The sequence below is a fragment of the Nicotiana tomentosiformis genome, chromosome 12 (genome assembly GCF_000390325.3).
Source record: "Nicotiana tomentosiformis chromosome 12, ASM39032v3, whole genome shotgun sequence".
NCBI lineage: Eukaryota > Viridiplantae > Streptophyta > Magnoliopsida > Solanales > Solanaceae > Nicotiana > Nicotiana tomentosiformis.
The window spans coordinates 41,334,597-41,355,352 of NC_090823.1; the positions used below are offsets into that span (position 1 = coordinate 41,334,597).

The 20,756-nt window shown below is 38.3% G+C and overlaps 1 protein-coding gene and 1 long non-coding RNA gene across 2 annotated transcripts; one reads left to right on the plus strand and one right to left on the minus strand.

The window, feature by feature from the left end:
• Positions 1-588: 588 nt before the first annotated feature.
• Positions 589-1,950, minus strand: LOC138902525 (uncharacterized). The gene is made up of 2 exons (XM_070190404.1): positions 1,577-1,950; positions 589-1,018 (listed from the first exon to the last, which is right to left on the minus strand). The coding sequence occupies exons 1-2, from the start codon at positions 1,948-1,950 to the stop codon at positions 589-591; spliced, it is 804 nt and encodes a 267-aa protein (XP_070046505.1).
• An 11,107-nt stretch (positions 1,951-13,057) lies between these two features.
• LOC117276348 (uncharacterized) lies at positions 13,058-14,829 on the plus strand. Its single transcript, XR_004506611.2, has 2 exons — positions 13,058-13,264; positions 13,806-14,829. It is a non-coding gene; the product is annotated as an uncharacterized lncRNA (long non-coding RNA).
• Positions 14,830-20,756: the final 5,927 nt, after the last annotated feature.

Here is a 20,756-nt window from a genome sequence, read left to right on the forward strand (position 1 = left end):
GCTGCTGGGGTATTGGTCAACCCAAATGAGATCACCAAGAACTCGTAGTGACCATACCGAGTCTGAAAGTAGTCATCGGAATATCCAGATCTCGAATCTTCAGCTGATGATGCCATGACCTCGGATCAATCTTCGAGAACACTATATCACCCTGAAGCTGATCAAATAAGTCATCAATGTGCAGTAATGGGTACTTGTTCTTGACTGTAACTTTGTTCAGCTGCCTATAATTAATGCACACCCGTATAGATTCATACTTCTTCTATACGAACAAAACTAGAGCACCCTAAGGCGAAACGCTCGGTAGGATGAAAAACTTATCAAGCAACTCCTGAAGTTGTTCTTTCAATTCCTTCAACTCCATAGGTTCCATACGATATGGTGGAATAGAAATGGGCTGAGTGCCTGGCACCAAGTCAATACCAAAATCAAAATCCCTATCGGGTAGCATGCTTGGTAGGTATGCTGGAAATACATATGGGAAATCTCTTATTACCGAAACTGACTCAACAATATGAGTATTCGTACTAACATCTCTCACAAAGGCTAGATACGCATCACACCCCTTCTAAACCATTCGTTATGCCTTTAGAAAGGACACAACCCTTCTAGGAATATAATCCATGCACCCCTCCACTCCAACCGCGGCAACCCTAGCATTGCCAATGTCACTATCTTGGCATGACAATCCAAAATAGCATGATAGAGAGACAACCAGTCCATGCCGAATATCACATCAAAGTCTACCGTATAAAGTAGCAATAGATCAACTTTGGTCTCATAATCACCAATAGTAACTAAAGATGACCTATAAACACGGTCTACAACAATAGAATCTCCCACAGGCATAGACACATATACAGGAGCACTCAAAGAATCACGTGATATATCCAAATACGGAACAAAGTAAGATGACACATATAAGTAAGTGGATCCCAAATTAAATAAAACTGAGGCATCCTTGTGATAAACTGGAACAATACTTGTGATGGCTACATCTAAAGTGGTAGCCTCCGTCCTACCCAGAAATGTATAGAAACGAGCCTGGACTTCCCTCTAGGGTAACCTCTGTCTGCCTAACCTCCACCCCTAGTTGGCGGTGCAGGTAAGGCGGCAACTGGAGCTTCAACTATGGCCTGTGAACCCTATGGACCCTGTGGAATCCATGGAGCCTGTGTAGTCTGTGGATGTGCACCCTGGCCTCCTGAGTTTGGGGTAGTCCCTTACCATATGCCTGGTATCACCACACTCAAAGCAAGCTTTTGGTGTGTGCGGCTACTGAAACTGACTCTGGCCTGATCGGTTGGACTAACCGCTGAAGGTACCCCATGTGGGAGATACATGAGAAAGTGGATTTGCATAGTGGGCAACCTGAGGCCTAGAAATAGCCGGAGCACTGCTAGTAGCTGGAAGTGCTGAATGAATTGGTCGACTCACATATCCCCTACCATGTTGGGTTGTAGTTGCAGCGTGGCCAACACTAAATCCTTCAATACCTAAAGGCCTCTTGGCTGCCTAGTCCTCTCTCTCTCGGCCCCGCATACCCTCCAACCTCTACACGATCTATACCACCTACTGATATAGAGTGTTTGTCTCCAATTCTTGAGACATGCTTAATCTAATACCATAGTTAAGCCCCTCAATGAATCCGCGGACTCGCTCTCTGACCGTAGAAACCAAGGTAGGTGCATATGGGGACAACTCACTGAATCTGATAGAATACTCTGACACTATCATAGTCCCCTGATGCAGCTGCTCAAGCTCTGTGCTCCATGAATCCCGAAAGTTCTGGGGAACAAACTCTCTCAAAAATATCTCTGAAAACATAGCCCAAGTGAGTAGGGATGCATCAGCTATCCTGCCTTCCTCGTAAGCCTGCCACCATTGATACGCTGCCCCTGATAACTGAAATGTAGTAAAAGAAATTCCGCTCACCTCCACAATACCCATGGTGCGGAGATTACGAGGGCACTACTCTAAAAAGCCCTGCGCATCCTTGGTAGTTATGCTGCTGAAAGTTGGAGTATCATACTTCTTGAACCTCTCAAGTATCCTTAACTCCTCCTCAGATGCTAGTGGCCTAGCCTCTGGATGAACCGGAATAGTTGACTATGCTAGAATGATGCCCAGAACATGATCAACGTGGACCCACTGCTCTAGTGTACGGGCCGCGAGAGTTTGAGCTCCTCCCCCAGCCTGAGATGTTGCTGGTGCACGAGGAATCAATCCCGCCTGAGCTAGAGTGCCGAACATGCTCAAACACTATGCTAGGGTCTCCTGAAGTCTAGGGGAAACAACAGGCGGCTCGAGTGCCTATCCCCCAGTCAGAGCTATTGGCGGCTCCTCAGTCACTACTCGGGTAGGTGCTCTGGCTATGGCATATTCCCCTCATCGGCCTATGCTCCGGCCCCGAACTCACGTGACTCTAGTAGCGGCGATCTTCGGATCCAGCAGTACGTATCCTCACAATCTGTGAGAGAATAAAAAGACAAAACTCAGATTTCGAAATCAAAGATTTCGCATGATAAAGAATCAAATAAGTGGAATTTCATGACAGATTCATAGCCTCTCGAAGATAAGTACAGACGTCTTCGTACCGATCTGGAAAACTCTACTAAACTTGCTTGTGACTCATAACACCTACGAACCTAGAGCTCTGATACCAATTTGTCACGATCCCAACATCCCACCTTAGGATGTCGTGATGGTACCTAATCTCTAAGACTAGATAAGCCTAACATTCATTGATAGCTTAAGGGATTAACAACTAAGATAATAAGATGATTCGATTAAAACTCATAACAACTCAAAAACAGAACATCTTGTAACAAAAATTTCCAAAACCGGTGGAATTGATTCATAAGTTCTACAGAAATAGACTAAAAATCCGTAGTACAACACTGTCTAAATAAGTCTAAACAGTAGAAAAAGTAAGGACACAAGGTGACTCTTAGGCTTGCGAGTGTCAAGCAACTATACTTTGAAGTCTCCGAAAAGTATGGTCAAATCAAGGATACCTAGCCTGGGCTGAAGAAAATGGTCAACACAAAAATATACAAAAGCGTAGTATGAGTACACCACAACGGTACCCAGTAAGTATCAAGCCTAACCTCGGTATAATATAAGAATATAATGGAAGACAAGGAAATAAATAATTATAAAGCAGTTCAATAATGTAAGCTAACTGTCACGCCCGAAACTCAGGGAGCGCGACCGGCGCTCAACCGAGAGAACCCGGCCGAGCAAGCCTATTAGACTTACTTCTACCCAAACTCATCCATGAATAGAGAGGATATGTACTCCATTAATCAATCACTGAAAAGATTTTATTAACAACTCTATTTTCATTCCCATTAGTAGCTTCATTCATAATTTCCAAAACATTACGAGTTTATAGAATTAATAAAAAAAAAACATAATTTTCAAGTACCAACATTTCTAGTTCAATTCCCAACATCAACCATAACCCACAACCTGTCTACGGAGCCTCTAAATACAATAGAAGAGTAATATGGAAATGCCGGCAACAAGGCCCCGGCTATACCTCAAAACACTGTACATGAGAAACAAAAGATACATGACCCCGGAATGAAGTGGGGCTCACCCAATCAGCTGAAAAGAGTGTACTGCTATCACTGATCAATGCCGCCTGCTGAAGAACCACCTGCATCCATTAAAGATGCAGCGCCCCCGACAAAAGGGACGTTAGTGCTGTCGAATAGCACTAGTATTTATAGCTAAAAATCCTCTTTCAAAATAGAATGCCCATATAAGAAAAGGTAACACATAAAGACAGCAAGTCACAATCAACAAAATCCAAACGTCCAGTTAAAACATAATAATTTCTAAAACATAAACTTCATATATAATTTTGGTTGGGAGATCATTAGCACCGATATACCACCGTCTTTGTTAGCACGTAGTCCGATCACGCCCGATCGGCTAGTCCATCTCTCCACGAACAATATAGTTTGACATGTGATACGAAATAAAGTTGTTACCAAGAGTAGTACCACCATATGCGCAATATGGCATCTGATCTCTACCCGATCAGCTAGGCCGCCTTCCTACATATGCCGTGCGGGTTGACTTTTTCAATCCACAAAGGTTCCAGTTTTATCCCAATTAAGGGGAATAATATCACAATCCACCCCTACACCGGCACGTGTAGTTTCAGGTGTGGGCCTTATGACTCACCCTTCCTCGGTATTGCTAATGATGCTCCCAAAAATAGTTTTGATTTGATTTGCAAACAGAAATATCATAAATACAATTGTACTCACCTGAACATCTTTCACATTGTATGAATTCTCATTAGTATTTCCAGTCATTCACAACGACAATATTTTCTTGGCTCATTAGGCCATCCACAAGATTTTTTTATTCCTGGCACGATGACCGTATTTTATATTCCATACTTTCACCTCTTTCAATTTCAAAGATCACCATCAAGTATCAACATATAGGATATTCTAAAAATCATATACTTCAAATCCATTTGAAATGGAAACTTTAAACACAAATAGTTTCTTCCCAAAGAATGAAGCATACCAACCAACAATAGAAACACATATGAAAAATCATAAATAGTTAATACACCATTTACTCTTGTAATACTCTCTCCCAGAAATGACAATGTACAATTTCAACACATGAGTATATAGAACTCGAATCACACTGGATATATTTATAAATCAAAGCATTAGTTAAAGCAGCCACTAATGGGCATGAATTTAGTACAAAAGCTTTTAGACAATTCTATCTTTCATTGAAACACGACTCAAAACCATAACCTTTTAATACGTAACCCACACTTTGAAACTTACAGAAACATTATGGAATTCAATTCCAAGAGAGAAAGTTTAGCCAACATACCTCAATTGCGCTTCTTTAGACTCTACAATTTTCTGGAACCCTTAGCAACCTCAATCTATTTTAGCAATATACAAATTGAATCCAAAATTAGGAAAACGTTCATGGTTCTAGTTCACTTTTTATTTTTCCCATACTCTTTATCACATGCATGCAAGATGAACCACCCTCATACCCATGAAGTATAATACTAATACCCCATTATAGCTATGTTTGAAATTAAGAGCTGGGGTGATGAAGCCTTACCTTTTAGGGTGAAGAATTTTGATGCTCTACTTGAATATTTCCAAGGCTTTGAGTGATGATTGAAGATCAATTTGATGAAAACTTAGACCTTCCCTCTTGAACCCTCTCTCTCTCATTCTAGAAACATCTGAAAATGAGCTCAAAATAGACCTAAGAGGTATTTTAACGGAATGGGGGTCGGGTTTTAAATTAAGAAAATGGGTGCGCCGACACAGGTCTGCAGTCGCATATGCGACCGCATAATGATTATGCGGTCCGCAAAGTGACCGCAGAAATGGCCCTCAGGGGTCTGAACTTACGGCCCAGGTATGCGACCAGTATGTGGTCCACATACTCGTTCTACGGACGCATAATGCACCGCAGAACTCCCTTCGCAAAAACTCAAGAGGGATTATGCGATCGATATGCGGTCGCATAATCGACCGCAAAACTGACCTAAAGTTGGCCAAACTTACTGCTTCACTCTGCGGCCATTATGCGGTCCGTAGAGTGATTATGCGGCCGCATAACGCGCTTTTCCGCCAAATATTTTTCTTTACTTTTCGGTGCATTGTTCAACCCAAAAAGTCCGAACCACGGCGAGCAAGCTCGCCGCGAAGATCTTATACCATCCTCAAACACGTAAGCCTACTCCGGCACCACGAAACCTTAAATTCACTTGCGAATATTACGGGGCTTTACACTGAAATACTTCAAAAGTTTTCGGGGTATTACACTAACAATGGAATTTAGAACAATAAAGGCAACAAGGAGGAACACATGATAAGAACATCTATAAGTCAATACAGTCAAATACGAGTCAAATAAAAAGATAACAAAACCACTCAACCAACAAGCCTCTTAAACCTAGAATGTACAACAAGAATCACAACTGAGGTACCACACAATATCCACATTTTACAATTTAAAATCACAACCTTTCCTTATATTGTCGCGTGAGCCTTACATTTAAAATAGCTACATGCACTTTAGCTCCCTTATGTCGCCACGTGGCTTCAAGTAATTCTCTTATTAGCAACACGCACATAAATCCCACTGTATGCCGCTGCATGCACATTGACCCATATCCATATATCGCCGCATACGCATCAATATCACAACACAATAACAACTCGTATCATAAGTGCACATATGCCACAACTTGCGAAAATTAATAATACCAAAGTTACCACAACATATAGCCCAAGGCTCAACCTCGATTTGAACAAGAATCTCAATAATAACGAAATGAATGAGAATTACTAAACAAGAGAAATATCTCAATAATCAACAACTTCAATCTCAATGTATAATAACTTTCATAACTTAAACTTCAAATGAGAATAATTACATAATTGAAAGGTACATGACAATAAAAGAGATAACAACATCAATTAAGGCATATAAAAGCATGTTTGACAATAAAATATAGAGCATGTCATAACAACATCAAGTAAATCATGTAGAGCAATTTAATAATGGAAGATATAACATGATATTTCAATTTCAAATTAAATGCCTGAAAGGGCCTAAGAGTCTTAACCGTTCAAATACCACGAATAAACCTGTGTACACACTCGTCATCTTGTTTTCACATCTTTCATATAATTCAAATAACATAAATCAACCCAAGACCTAAGAGGTATTTCTCCCATACAAAGTTACGCAAGATACTTATCTCAAACAAGCTAATTCAATTCCCTAATAAGCCTTTCCCACGAAAATTCAACTCTAGACGGCTCGAATCAAGCCAAATAACTTAATACCATAAATACAAGTCGTAGGAAGCAATTTCGGATAATAAGGTTTCAATCTTTAAAGAAAATCAAAAGTCAACGACCGCGTATACTTGCTTGTGCGTTTGGACGAAATAAATTTTTGGCGCCGTTGCCGAGGACTTCAAATTAGCTATTTTTTTGGATTAGACTTTTACTTTTATCTTTACAATTTTATTTTTTTTAATATTTTTTTTATATCTATTTGATTTTTCTCTTTAGTGTGTTTCTAGTATTCTCAACATGACATTTGAGGATGAAATATATGGAGGTAAGGTTATTGATGAAGACGCTTGGTTGATAGAAGGCTTTTACGGCTCGTATATTTGGTCTTGTCATAACCTTACCTCTTGGAAGTCTGAATTTGAATATTGGAGTAAGGCTTGGTATTGGGACGAATATTCAAGATTAAGGGAATATGCGGAATGATGTTGTCTTCTAACAACGTTAGTGCGTGATTGGTCTAAGGAGAGAGAGTTGATCTTGCACATGAAATTGACAGTTTTGGATTGGTTGTGCATTACTTAGATGCAGATTTGAGTGCAACGGCTGATGCGTGTAACACCCAATAATTTAATGGTGAGTTGTGTGAAGCTGAAAAAACCTTCTAGACCAAATTGAAGAGCTAAAACGAGAATACCAATTATTAGACCATATTTATTTTGAGGATATCAATGTTGTGAAGAGTGCTCTAGAGTCATACGAGGGAGTAAATAATATTACGTTGGGACACTTGAGTATGTATATATATAGGATGTAAATAGTAGTACAATTTATGAGTTAGGGCGCATTAGACCTCATTCCAATTATTTTTCCACATTGTGTTTAGATAGTAAGATAGAAATCGAGTCATCTGAGCCTATGGGGGAGTCAAAGATTGAGGATGAGAATGCATATATTCTTGAAATTATTGTGCCAAAAAGAAAAATTACATTCTTCATCTAAAGGCCGAGAAGTACAAAGTGAAAAAAATTATTACTTGGTCTGGTTATTTTTGTAGCCCCACCAAAAGAGCATAGCAGAAAACTTGAAGCCAAATTAGGGGCTTAATTCATAAGTTCGAGATGGAGGCACAAAGTGGTTCATGTCGTGCCGCGATGTTAAATTAGGCGCTTGATGGGAGGCGACCCGGCTTTACTGCTTTTTTTTTTTGTTTATTTTGTTTTTTTTATTATTATGTTATTTTTATAGTATTTGTTTTTGTATTGTAGGATTATGAGTATAGAAAGCAAGGTCATAAGATGCGCAAAAGCAAGTGATATTATTGGAACTAGTGTGAGATACCACACAAAGGACCATCCTTGGGAGAAGTTTGAGTATCCCGTGAGCTGCTATTACTTCGGCCTTTGGCCTTTCAAGGAGTTTCTTGTCCACGCTCATTATTTTTGTTTTATTTGTGCATTGGAGACATTGTATTCTTTTATGTGTGGGCGTGGGGGAATTCCTCTAGATTATTATTAGTAGTATGTTAGTAAAATTATTAACTTCTTATTTTCCCGACGATAGGTCTCCTAGGCAGCTTTCTTGAAGGATTAAAATCTAATAAAAAATATTACAAAAAGTCAGAAAAAATCCAAAAATATGTCTTTTATTTTTCTTTATGTAGTAATAATCCCCCGTAAATTTTTTTTGTTCCTCAGTTCTTTTCCATGGGATGTAGTTTGAACCATGTAGTAATCCTTTTAGAGTAGATTAATATTTAGGGAATAAAAGAAGGAAAGATGAGATTCCTAGGCGCCCCTTGACTTGTTTGATAGTAGCATATTTAGGCTTTGGCACGTGCATTATCTTTCCTATGTGTTAAAATTGCTTATGATACCTTCTTTAATCGGTAACATGTCGTGACGCCTATGTCTCGTTTTCTTGACTATTGTTCCCTTTGTGCTTAGTGCTTAATATCTTGTGGCTCCGTGAATATTTATAATTATTTGAGAGTCGGAATGAGGTCGTCCGTAGTGAGTCATGTGCCATGTGTGGTAAAATTTTTGTATAGTCCATTTATTGTATTTGTGTCTAGAACTTTCCCGGTATATGAATTGAAGCGAAACTTGAGTTGATACTCGGTTTGAAAAATGATTTTAGACTTTCTTTGGTCTTGTTGAGCTTAATTGCTTATCACAAATATAATATATCCCTAGTTAACACTTTTGAGCATATAGACTGGCACCCACATTAAAAGCCTATTCCTTTTTGTTCTTAATTGACGTTATTATGATACGTTACCTCTTAAGGCACATTAATTATAAGATGAACGATAGAAGATGTAAGGATAGAACTTGGTTAGCTTTCGAGTGGAGCCAATGAAAGTAAGAAAGGTGTACTTATTTTGTAAAATAATACACAACTAGCGAAAATTAAAAAATAAAAATCTGAAAAAGAGAGAAAAGAGAAAAATATGTAGATAAGTAAATTGATATCTTGTTCTTTCTAGAGGGTATGAATTAAAGTAGTGATTAAAAAAAAAGAAAATATTTTGGGGTGATATGGTTGGTGAAATTGAAGTTGGGATTAAAGATAAATGTGCTTAAAATTGATTATGTGATGTGTTAAAGTGCTTAGGAGGATGAACCACTATTCCTGAATATATTCTACCCATCTCTCAGCCTACATTACAACCATAAAAAAGTCCTAATTGATTCTAGATCGAGCGAGCCTACATTAGCAGAGGTATACATAATGGGCAAGCCTATGGTACCTTTTGCATCCATGTGAATTCTTTTGCAAAAGTGAGCGATCTTCGTAGATATATGTGAGTCCTTAAAATATATTTGAGAATTTGATTTGAATGTGTGGATTCAACTTACTCTCTTGATTTTGTTGTGAGGGCATATAGTTTCACGGGGGATATGTTACATTATTAGACTTCTCTACGGTGTTGAGTGTTCAAGCCATAAGTGCATTGTGACATTGAGTTAGTTTTTGAGGCTAAGATTGTTATGAGCATATTTCTTTTGTTGTAAATATTTTTGAAGTATGACATAAGTTAAGGGAAGTGTGTGTTGAATGCATATGCTAGAGTTCAATCATTGCTATCAACCATAGTCATAGGTGTTATGTGCTTTTAATGTGAGGAGCTTAATGTGGGGTGGTGATATTGGGCATATTTTTATATATTCTAATGTCAATTTACTTATATTTTTACCGCTCTTTTTTATATTTGATATTGAATATACCCAATTTAACTTTATTATAGAGTTTTATATTTATTTGGGTGTTAATGAATAATGTAAGTTCATTGAAGATAAAATTTGAAGAAAAATTACGAATGTAAAGGAGTGATTAGAAGGAGTATCTAATGGATCCAATCATCACATAATGAGTACTTGCTAATCATTACCTGATGATTGAATGAAGGTGATAAATGAATTGAAGAAGCGAAGTGAATTGAAAATCAGAATGGATTGAGGAATTAGCTGAAGACGTCAAGAATTGATAAAGCAGGCGACGCGAGGATTTCTTTGCACGTTTAGCCTCGCGACGCGTGGTTCAGCGCGGGCTGCTTTGCGCGTTCCGCATGGCGACGCGCAAGTCCTTGTTTCGAGCCTATTTTATCTCCTTTTTGATTTTGGACTCGATTATTATATTTAGACTTTTTTTCTACTCCTATAAATAATCATAAAACATAATTTTTACACAACTTTTGACCAAGGAAGAGCACAAAGTTGCCGTGGAGGCCAGGTTTCATCTTTTCTTCAACTAAATTTAGTAACTTTTACGTTTCTTTGTATGATTTATTGTTTGGCTACCATGTCTATGTGGAGCTAAACTTCACGTTCCAGGGTTTTGGTTCTTCCTTGATTATTCTTATTTGCCTATTGATTTTGATTTCTTAATTTATGGTATTGGTTTATTTATTCAATCTTGCGCTTAATTATTTAAATGCTTGATCACCAATTGAATCTATGAATCTGGAGTTGAACTTGAAAGTGAGAATTCAAGATTGCATATATGATTGAGTAGAGCAAGTTCTTGAACTCGGGCTTCGGGGAATAGATTCGCGGTTAGGATAGACATATTCTAATTTCCTTGCTTGGTTATTATACGAGAATTATGAATGCATTCTTGTTGATTCTAACTCTATAGATATATGGGCATTAGATTAGCTTGAATAGGCGAGTAAGAACTTGACAGATTCTTCTGAGCAATATTAACCCTGTAAACCAATAAATCAGATAAATAAATTAGTCAATTTAATTGAAGAATACAATAGGATTGTTAGATAGCTCATAACTCTTGATCGTTTTCATCACAATGATAACATAAAAGTCTGCTATTCTTTGTTCAGAGTTCACTATTTATTTTCCTATATTGTATTTAGTTTAGAATCAAATACTTCTAGGTTTAATTCTTCTTTAGATAATTAGAATAATCAAATTTAGTTAATAGTTAATCACAAGTCCTCGTGGGTTCGACATTCGACTTTTAGTCACTTTATTACTTGACGACCGCGTATGCTTGCGTGTACGTTTCACTGCAACACAAATAGTATAACAACTATGGCTGGAATCGTAGCCTGCGTACCTTGCTAAGACGTACCACACTGCAATCCAAGGCAATCCTTTCGCACGTGCCACAAATCTCTATACTCAAAGCAACCCTTTCATCGGCGGGGCTGCTGGGACTAAGTCGACTCCTAACGACAAGAATGACCACTGTAAGATCCTTGTCCTAGAGATGCACTGTAAGAACTGTAAGCTGGTGGTGCACTATACAATGCCTACCCCGAGCGCGTAGTATACGAACCGTGGCTGAGCTCCATGAGAAGTCTAAAGTGCGGATTGAACCAGCCTACCAAGATAGCCTTTAACATAATGACCCTTGCCTCTAGACAAGGCACCACTAAATCTGCCAGTACTGCAAGGCTTCTTAGCCTCACACTCTTCCCTCTCGTGCCTTCGAATGCCCTCCATCCTCCTAGCTATCTCCACAACCTGAGCAATGGTAGTACCTATATTGGTCTCTCGTGCCATCCCAAATTGAATACCAATACGGAGACCCTCAATAAGCCTCCTCACCTTCTACGTCCATGATTGCTTGTCCATTATACTAAAAAAGAAGTTCAATTTTACTTGTCCAATTAAGTAAATCAAGATAATAATTTTACCATAACCACCATGTGTACTGCATGGCCTCCTGCGCATAAGTCTGACACCATCTCTTGGTTGGACCTATCACATGAAAAGTAGTAAAATCAACACCATTGGATTCCACAAGGCCTAAAAAGCACAAAATCTTATGGCACCTATCTAGGTAGTCATGAGCATAATCTTTGGGATCACCATCAATATGAGGAGGATCTAACTTCTGGAATTGATCCATCCTCTTTTCTCTCTTCAACATAAATAGCGAGCCTAACCTTTGGCGGCACTATAAAAAATAGGCTAGACTGCCCTAACAAGTGGAACAACTGGAATTCCAGGAGTTTGAAACATAGTAACAACTAGCTATGTGGTCTGAGTAGCTTTGGTCTAGGCTCACCCTCCAACTTGAGAAGTAGTTGGGACCGCATAAATCATCCCTAGCATGTACCAAACTCACAATGTAACTTATAAGTGGACCATACACTCTTAAAGTACTAGAATAGTAGTAAAACCCTTGGGAACCTGTGCTAGACTTGGTAGAAAATCTGATCTGGAACCTAGTCTACTTTTGGAGCTGTAGATGGCTCTACTGATGCAACACTTATATGACTACGAGAATCTGTGGGTGCTCAGCCTTTCACGGGTGCTGTCGTACGTGCCCTCTACCGGCTCTGGCCAGAGATACTAGCTCCTGCTCAGTAGATATCGATGCCCATTTCTTCACTATCTGTGAGATAATAGAAGAGTAAACATTCAAACTTGAAGAAGAAACAAAGGTACACGATAAGGAAAGTTAAGAAGGAAAGTTAAGAAGGAAAGTTTCCTCATTGCCCTATAGTTCCCATACCAATCTGAAATACTCTACTAAACATGCTCATGACTCGTAGAACCTATCAACCTATAGTTCTTATATCAACATGTCACGATCCAAAATCCAACCAAGATCGTGATGACACTTAACCCAACCCGCTAGGCGAACAATAACGCATAGCCAACCATAAAAAGGCAACATAAAGCATGTTCAACTGTTATAATATATAAATAAAAGCAGGACTAATTCTGAAGTGGATATCAAGTTGAGAAAAGTACTAAAACAATCCCAACACTTGTCTCCATCACCCAAATCCCCATCAAACCTCTCTTATTCCTTGTTCTCCCATTTTCTCTCTCCATGTATTCTCTCTTTGTTCATAATTTCCTCTTTCTTTTCCATCTTTTACCATCTTATATGCTTGCATAGTGAAATTTTGTACTTGAATCGAAGGATTGCTTGCTTGGTGAGGTTTGGTTGAGTGACTGTGAGTGATATAGGTTGTGATTTTTGGGGATGTCTTGATGTATCCAATTGCAATAAACTGTTTAAACTCTACGTGCTTTCAATGTGTTTGATAAATTTCCTAAAAGAGTATAATCAATGCTAAGTGAAGTCCGAGTAACCACACAACTTGAAGAACGAGTGGGACTACAAGCATGCCCCATTTTTTATATCGATTTTGTTTCTAACTGTGAAAATTAGGGAAGAAAGTATTTGAGGGAACTTTGGGGCTTGCAAAGTGTCCAGGGCACTTTGTGGCTTGCAAAGTGTCCAAAGAATGACCAGAAATTCTTTAAGTTCTAGCCAGTTTTGCAATGGTTCGCAGAATGGTTCTATGTTTCACAAATCCCTTCTGCGGTCTGCAAAGCTATTTTGTGACTGACTTGTTCCACTCTTTTCAATCTTTTCTTGTATTTTTATTTTAGAATTTTTTTTATTTTGTGTTCTCTTCTTTTGTTTTACCAAATGAAAAATACAAAAAATAGGTATACATTGTGTAGTACTATTCTCGTGTACTAACAAAGGGTTTCATTGCAGAGATGCCTCCAAGAAACACCCTAACAATCGAAGTAGCAAAGCCATCTCCCAGAGTACAAAGCCGAGCAGAGATAACCCAAGCATCATCACCTGCCCAACCTCCAGCAAAGGGGAAAGCTCCTGGCACCGTAGTGTCTAATGAGTCTGCCTCCCAGTCTGAAAAGGAGGGTACACACACCCATCACCATCACCCTCAGCCAGTACACAGGCCGAGTTGCGCAACAAGCAATAGCAAGATATCCTGAGATTTCAGCTATTGGGTTCAAAGGATACATTCATAGCCGGAAAGGCTAAATGAAATGTTCTTGAGGAGAAAAGGATGATCCTTAAAGGACTCCAAGACCAATTCCCACTCACCCTAGAGAACATCAAAACTAGGGAGGCGGAATTCTTTCCGTAGTCACCCTGAATGTACAGTGAGTCCCTAGTGAGGGAGTGCTATGCAGCCTATGCAACCAAGCTAGGAAAAAAAGAACGAGAAGAACAAGGAGTACATGAAGACAATTTTGGTTTGAGGTATGAAAGTTGATTGTAACTATACAGCAATCAATCAAATATACTTCAAAAATTGGGTCCCGAACTCAGAGGAATACACCCAAGAATACCAACCAAGATATAAGAGCAAGCTATGAGAAGGTGATGATGAGCGTCAATGGATAGCCTCTATCATAGCTCAAGGCACACTAGTTTGGATCAGTCCGGGGCACAAAATCTATAAGGTAGACCTCAAAATCGAAGCCAAGTATTGGCTCAGCTTTGTGAGTTGCAGGTTTGAGCCTTCAAGAAATAAAGCGGGACAACAAAATAGAGAAATCCATCCTCATTGCATCCATCATGTTAGGGTACACCATCAATGTGGGAAAGGTAATATTTCCAGAAATTTGAGATCGTGTGAAACAGAAAGAAATTTCTCTACCATTTCCTTGCCTCATCACCACGCTATGCAAGAAAGTGAAAGTTCCAGTGTTATAGCGGGTTGATTATATGGTGGAACCATTGCAGGATATTGATTTCACCCGAGCCAGAGATGAATAAAGACAGAGAAGAAGAGGATCAAGCAAGCCCCCCCCCCCCCCCCCCCAAAGTACCTCAATCCTCCAAGACACATGTGACAGAGATAAATGGGTCATTTTTGAGCAAACAAGGCCTACCCAGACTTCAGTCGGTATAGCAAGTATACCGTCATCTACTCCTACTGCTTCCACCAGAAAAATATCACAGATTACTCTCACTGAAATTGTACAACTGGGTCACTTAGCGAGGAGCACAAACGCTAAAGTGAACAAATTGATGGCACACATCCTATACCTTACTTGGGTTTCCATTGAATTGATTCATACAACTTTGAGTAGCATCCAGAAAATAAAACAAGAACATGAGGACCAGCTTAAGTTGCTGAGTGAGAGATCTTATCGGTTTGAAAAGAGTAGTGGTGGAGATTTAACTTATTTACGAGCCGATGTAGCTCAACTGAAGGTGGACATATAGTAGTTACAGTCAACAAAGTTTGATTTCTTGAGCATGACTATGCAGCCAGAAGAGGAGCAAGAAAAAGGCACCTTGGAGACTCCAAAAATTACAATACCTATTACCGAGCTTTCTACACAAAGACCGAGGAAACTTCCAAGGATGCGGAGATAGATAAAGAGCAATGGCCTGGGGGGACATAGTAGGAGAAAACAAGATGATCCTTGAGAATGAGATAAAATTGGAAACAATGCATCATTCACTAAAGGAGGTAGCAGCAACAGCAGCCAGTACTGGTGCTAGTACACTGCTCAGCAAGAGAAGAGTACATCATAGGTGCTGGACCTCACACCACATATTGAGGTGCCTGATACATCAGTACCAAGCATTATATCTTGAGGCTTCATCCGTAGAGACAAAGGCTATATCTATATAACGATCCGACCGGTCGTTTTGAGCCTTAATATTTCGTTCGCCAGTTTGAGACCTTGAGTAGCTTCATATAATGTATTGTGACTTGCTTATATTCGCAGGTTGAGGGGTTGATTTGATAGAATAATTCTCAATTTTGAAGCTTTAAGTTAGAAAAGTTGATCAAGGTTTAACTTTTGAGCAAACAACCTCAAAATCAAGATTTGAAGATTTCAATAGGTTCGTATGATATATTCTACTAGGGCGTACATTCGGATTTGAATCTTGATGTTCCTAAGAAGGTTTTGGCTCTAATTTTTAAAAGTTGGCAATTTAAAGAATTAGAAAGTTCATAAGTTTGACCTGAAGTTGACTTTGGTGTTATCGAACTCGGATTGTGATTTTGAGACCTTGTACAAGTGCATTTAGTTGATTAAAACTTATGTGCAAAGTTTTATTTTGATCTAGGATGCCTAAGTGTGATTCGGATGAGTTCGGCGAAGTTAGAATGTTTGGAAGTTAAGAGAATAATTTTGATCTTTGATTCGTGATTTTGATGTTATTTGCGGTATTTTGAGCATTTGGGTAAATTTGGATATTGTATTTGGACTTGTAGGTATGACTGGATGGGTACCAAAGGGCTTGGAGTGATTCAGAGTGATTTCGAACCATTTTGGTTGAGTTTGCGTTGTTAGATTTCTGGTGCATCTGATGAGCATCGCGATCGCGGAAGAAGCCTCGAGATCGCGTAGTGTGTTTTGGCAGCATATGATTTTTTCATCGCGTTGCGGAGAGGAGATGTTGGTAGGCGTGGATTTTTTGTTGTGCGTTCGCGTGTAGATCAGCGTGTTCTCACTGTGGGAGTGTTAGCTGAGTATTTGGTCTATGCGTTCGTGATAGGAGGATCACGTTCACGTATAAGAAATCGGAGCTTGGGGAAGTGTCTTTTGTGATCGCGGCTGGTTGTACACGTTCGTGTAGGAGGGTGGTCCTTGGTCATCGCGTTTGCAATGTGTGTTCCTCGTTCGGGATGTGCATCTTGCGTTTGTGATGTTGCCTTGCCAGGCGGGTGCAGAGTTGAGCTTTACAATCGCGAAGCAGTGGATCGTGATCACGAAGAGGAGTGCTGTGCAGACCTTTTAAGTTGGGAATTTTGGGATTTTATCTATTCTTTCTTATTTTAAGTCCTAGATTTGGAGAGGGGCGGTCTTTTAGGGAATTTTCATACAAGGTAAGAGGGTAAGTGATTTTCAGCTAATTGTGATTATATTTCAACGATCTACTTGGATTTTTACATATTAAACATGAAATTTTGAAAGAAAATATGATGTTGTTGTCTACCATGAAATTTTGAAAGAAAATATGATGTTATTGTCTACACTTTAAGAGAGTATATTTTGGGGATTGATCATTGATTTTGACATAGATTTAAAAACAATTATATATTTGGACTCTGCATGTTATGGGTCATCGGATATTCATATTGGTTTTGGATTTCGGATAAGTGCGCTTGGGTTGACTTTTTGGGAATTCTTGAAAGATTAAAGTTTTATGGATTGGGATCACTTTCTATAAAATTCTTTGACGGATTTGCGTGATTAGATGGTTAGAGCGAGGTTTTCACGCGATTTATAATTGAAGCTAGGTGGGAAAGAGGTAAGTCTCGTGTCTAACCTTGTTATGAGGGAAACCCCTATGATTTGACTTGATTGTTATATGTTTAAGGTTTTTGGGGTGGCTTATATAGATGGTGGCTAGCTTATATTGTATGCCTTGTTTTGACTATGTGCTCATTTATTTACTGATCTATTTGAGTTGTGTGACTACGTTGCTCTCTTATTCATATTAGAAATTATGCCTAGCCTTATGATTATTTACGAAAGTATGAGGACTTATCCTTGATATATTGAATTGCTTAAATTGACCATAGTCACACATAGATTTCATGAGCATATATTTGTATGATTTTTATTAAGTCGTTATGCACCTTTTATCTGAAATTGTTTAGCATATGCATATATTTTAAATAAGGATACTTGATTTGGACTGCGAACTTTTGCACGAAAGGTAAAGCATGTGGATGAGATACAATTATTGTGATACATGGATTGCATATCGGGATACATGGATTGTGTATCGGGATACATGGATCTTGTATCGAGATACATAGATCTTGTACCGATTTCTGCATGCACTCATATATCCTTGATTCATTTAGAAACATTCATCCAAATGCGAAATGATTCATGCCATGTATACATGCTAGCAACTCCGTTGATCGAAGCATGACAGCTTTACTTGCCATACTTGAACAACATTATAATTATCTGTTGAATTGGAAAAGCATGCTAATGTCTTTCTGTTTTATATCTTGATATTTGTTGATCACGAGGATATATATTGTTCCAGCTCCACGCTTATTATTACTTTTATGTTGTAAGAACTCGGATGCATATAGAATCACCACTACTTCTTCGAGGTTAGACTTAGTACTTACTGGGTATCTACTATGACGTACTCATACTACACTTTTATATATATTTGTGCAGGTTTTGAGACTTGTATTGCGATGCCCTTTAAGCTGAGCATGAGCGCGTTATTGAAGACTTCGTGGTAAACTGTTGTACTGTTTCAATCCGCATCACATGGAGTCCCCATCCTTATTTGTCTCTTGTCTATTTTCTTTCTCACAGACAATTGTGACCATGTATTCATACTTGTCCTAATTCAATAGTTGATCGTATACTTGTGTTACTTAGTTCTTGGGGGTTGTACTACTTTGGTCGTATTTAGACCATATTGTATTTGTATCAGATATTGTACTATTTGAGATTATTCCTGGTTGCATTTATAATATAATTCTATTAATTAAAGAAAATTAGATTATATTCTGTTGATTGTTACTTGGCTTGCTAGCAAGTACATGTGCTAACACGCCTTGAGGCGGGATTTTGGGTCGGGACCATTTACCGGCTTGAGGCCGCAACAGCATACCCCACTCATGATAGCGCCTAGTGTGCCACTAAACTTTATCTTTTATTTCTACGTATTAGGGACAATACATGCTTTTAAGTTGGGGTAAGGGTAGAAAACTATGCAAAATGTAATATTATATATGTGGTACTTGTAGACTGTTAAGCCGTGATTGTGCATATGTGTAGTGGTAGGTTGTTTAGCATATTTTGGATTTCCCTTGGTTTTTTTGCTTAGTTCTTTTTCAAGGGTGAATTTTGAACCTAGACAATAGTAATTAAGCATTTGACTTAGTTGGCTTGGTACTAGTTTTGTCAGATTCTCGCTTGTGATAGCTTTTTTTTTTTAAAAAAAAATCAATCATACCCCTACAAATTTTTGTTAATGATAAAAAGTTTTAATTCAAATGAATAATTATTTTTGTGAAGTCAATGCTCGTTATGTGACTCTATTATAGTTACAGTATTAATTGTATGAGTTTTTTGCCTTGCACTCCATTGAAAGTTGAAAATGAGCTGTTTCAAGTGATTCATGTAACATGTGTACTGAGTAGTTGTAAATAATTCATGTGCTTGCTTGTCTCATCCAGAACTTGCCCCGTTATCTTTTCAACGCAAATTGTTGCGGCCAAACGCACACGCAAGTATACGCGGTCGTCAAGTAATAAAGTGACTAAAAGTCGTATGTCGAACCCACGAGGACTTATAATTAAACTATTAACTAAATTAGACTATCATAATTATCTGAAAAAACATTAAACCCAAAAGTAGTGATGCTAAAGTAACTAAACTAAAAAGAAAATAAATAATGGACTTTGAACAAAGGAAGATTAGATTTTTATGTTATCAATGTAATGAAAACGATCCAGGGTTATGGGCTATTTAACATTCCTATTGTATTCTTCAATTAAATTGACTAACTAATTTATCTAGCTTTTTGGTTGACAAGGTTAATATCGCTAATAAGAATCTGTCGAGTTCTTACTCGCCTATTCAAGCTAATCTAACGCCTATATGTCTATGGAATTAGAACTAACAAGAACGTATTTATAATTCTTGTACATCAACCAAGCAAGGCAATTAAATATATGTCTATTCTAATCGCGAATCTATTCCCCGATGCCCGAGTTCAAGAACATGCTCTACTCAATCCTATATGCAACCTAGAATTTCCACTTTCGAGTTCAACTCTAGATTCGTAGATAGTGCTTAATTGGAGATCAAGCAATCAAATAATTAAGCGCAAGATTGAATTAATTAACCAATATGATAAATAAGAAATCAAAATCAATATCCAAATAACAATAGTCATGAAAGAATCACAACCCTGGAACGTGTTGTTTAGCTCCACATACACATTCTAGCCAAATGACAAATCATACAAAGAAACATAAAAATTACCAAGTTTGGTGGAAGAAAATATGAAACCCGACCTCCACGGCAACTCTGTGCTTTCTCTTCATCAAAAGTTCCTTTCAAAAATGTTCTCTCCCCTCAAAATAGTTTTAGGATCCCCTTTTATATGAGTTAGGGGCGTGTAGGGCCAAAATAACCTTGTTTCGAGCGAACTAGGAAAAGTCCCATCTCCAATGTCAAGGGCAGCGCCTCACGCTGGTCGTGGTGCACAAACCAGAAACGTTTGCCTTCAAATTCCTTGTGCCGCCTGACTTCCTATGTTTCGCTGCTTCAATTCATTCCTTGCCTAAATTTTCCATTCTTTCTCGTTTCTTTGTGTGCTTGTAACCATACTTCGACGCCTTCCATTATTAAAATTTCAATTTGTCTTTTCCAATCACATTTTTAGTTGCTGCCACATACTATTTGGACTTTGTTTAATTTAACTCTTGTAGTGATTCTCCAATTTGAGAACAAAGAGTTTCACATTCAATTCTTTAACTAAAGTCTCCAATGTCTCAAATTTTAATCACGTTGCCATGCATAACTAACTTTTACTTCTTCATTTTGCTCTAAATTTTATCTTCAAAATACCTACATTATCAATTAAAACACAAATAAATATAAAACTCCATAATCAAACTAAGTTGGGCTTATTCAATATCAAATATAATCAAAAAGCGGTAAAATGCGAGTGAATTAATAT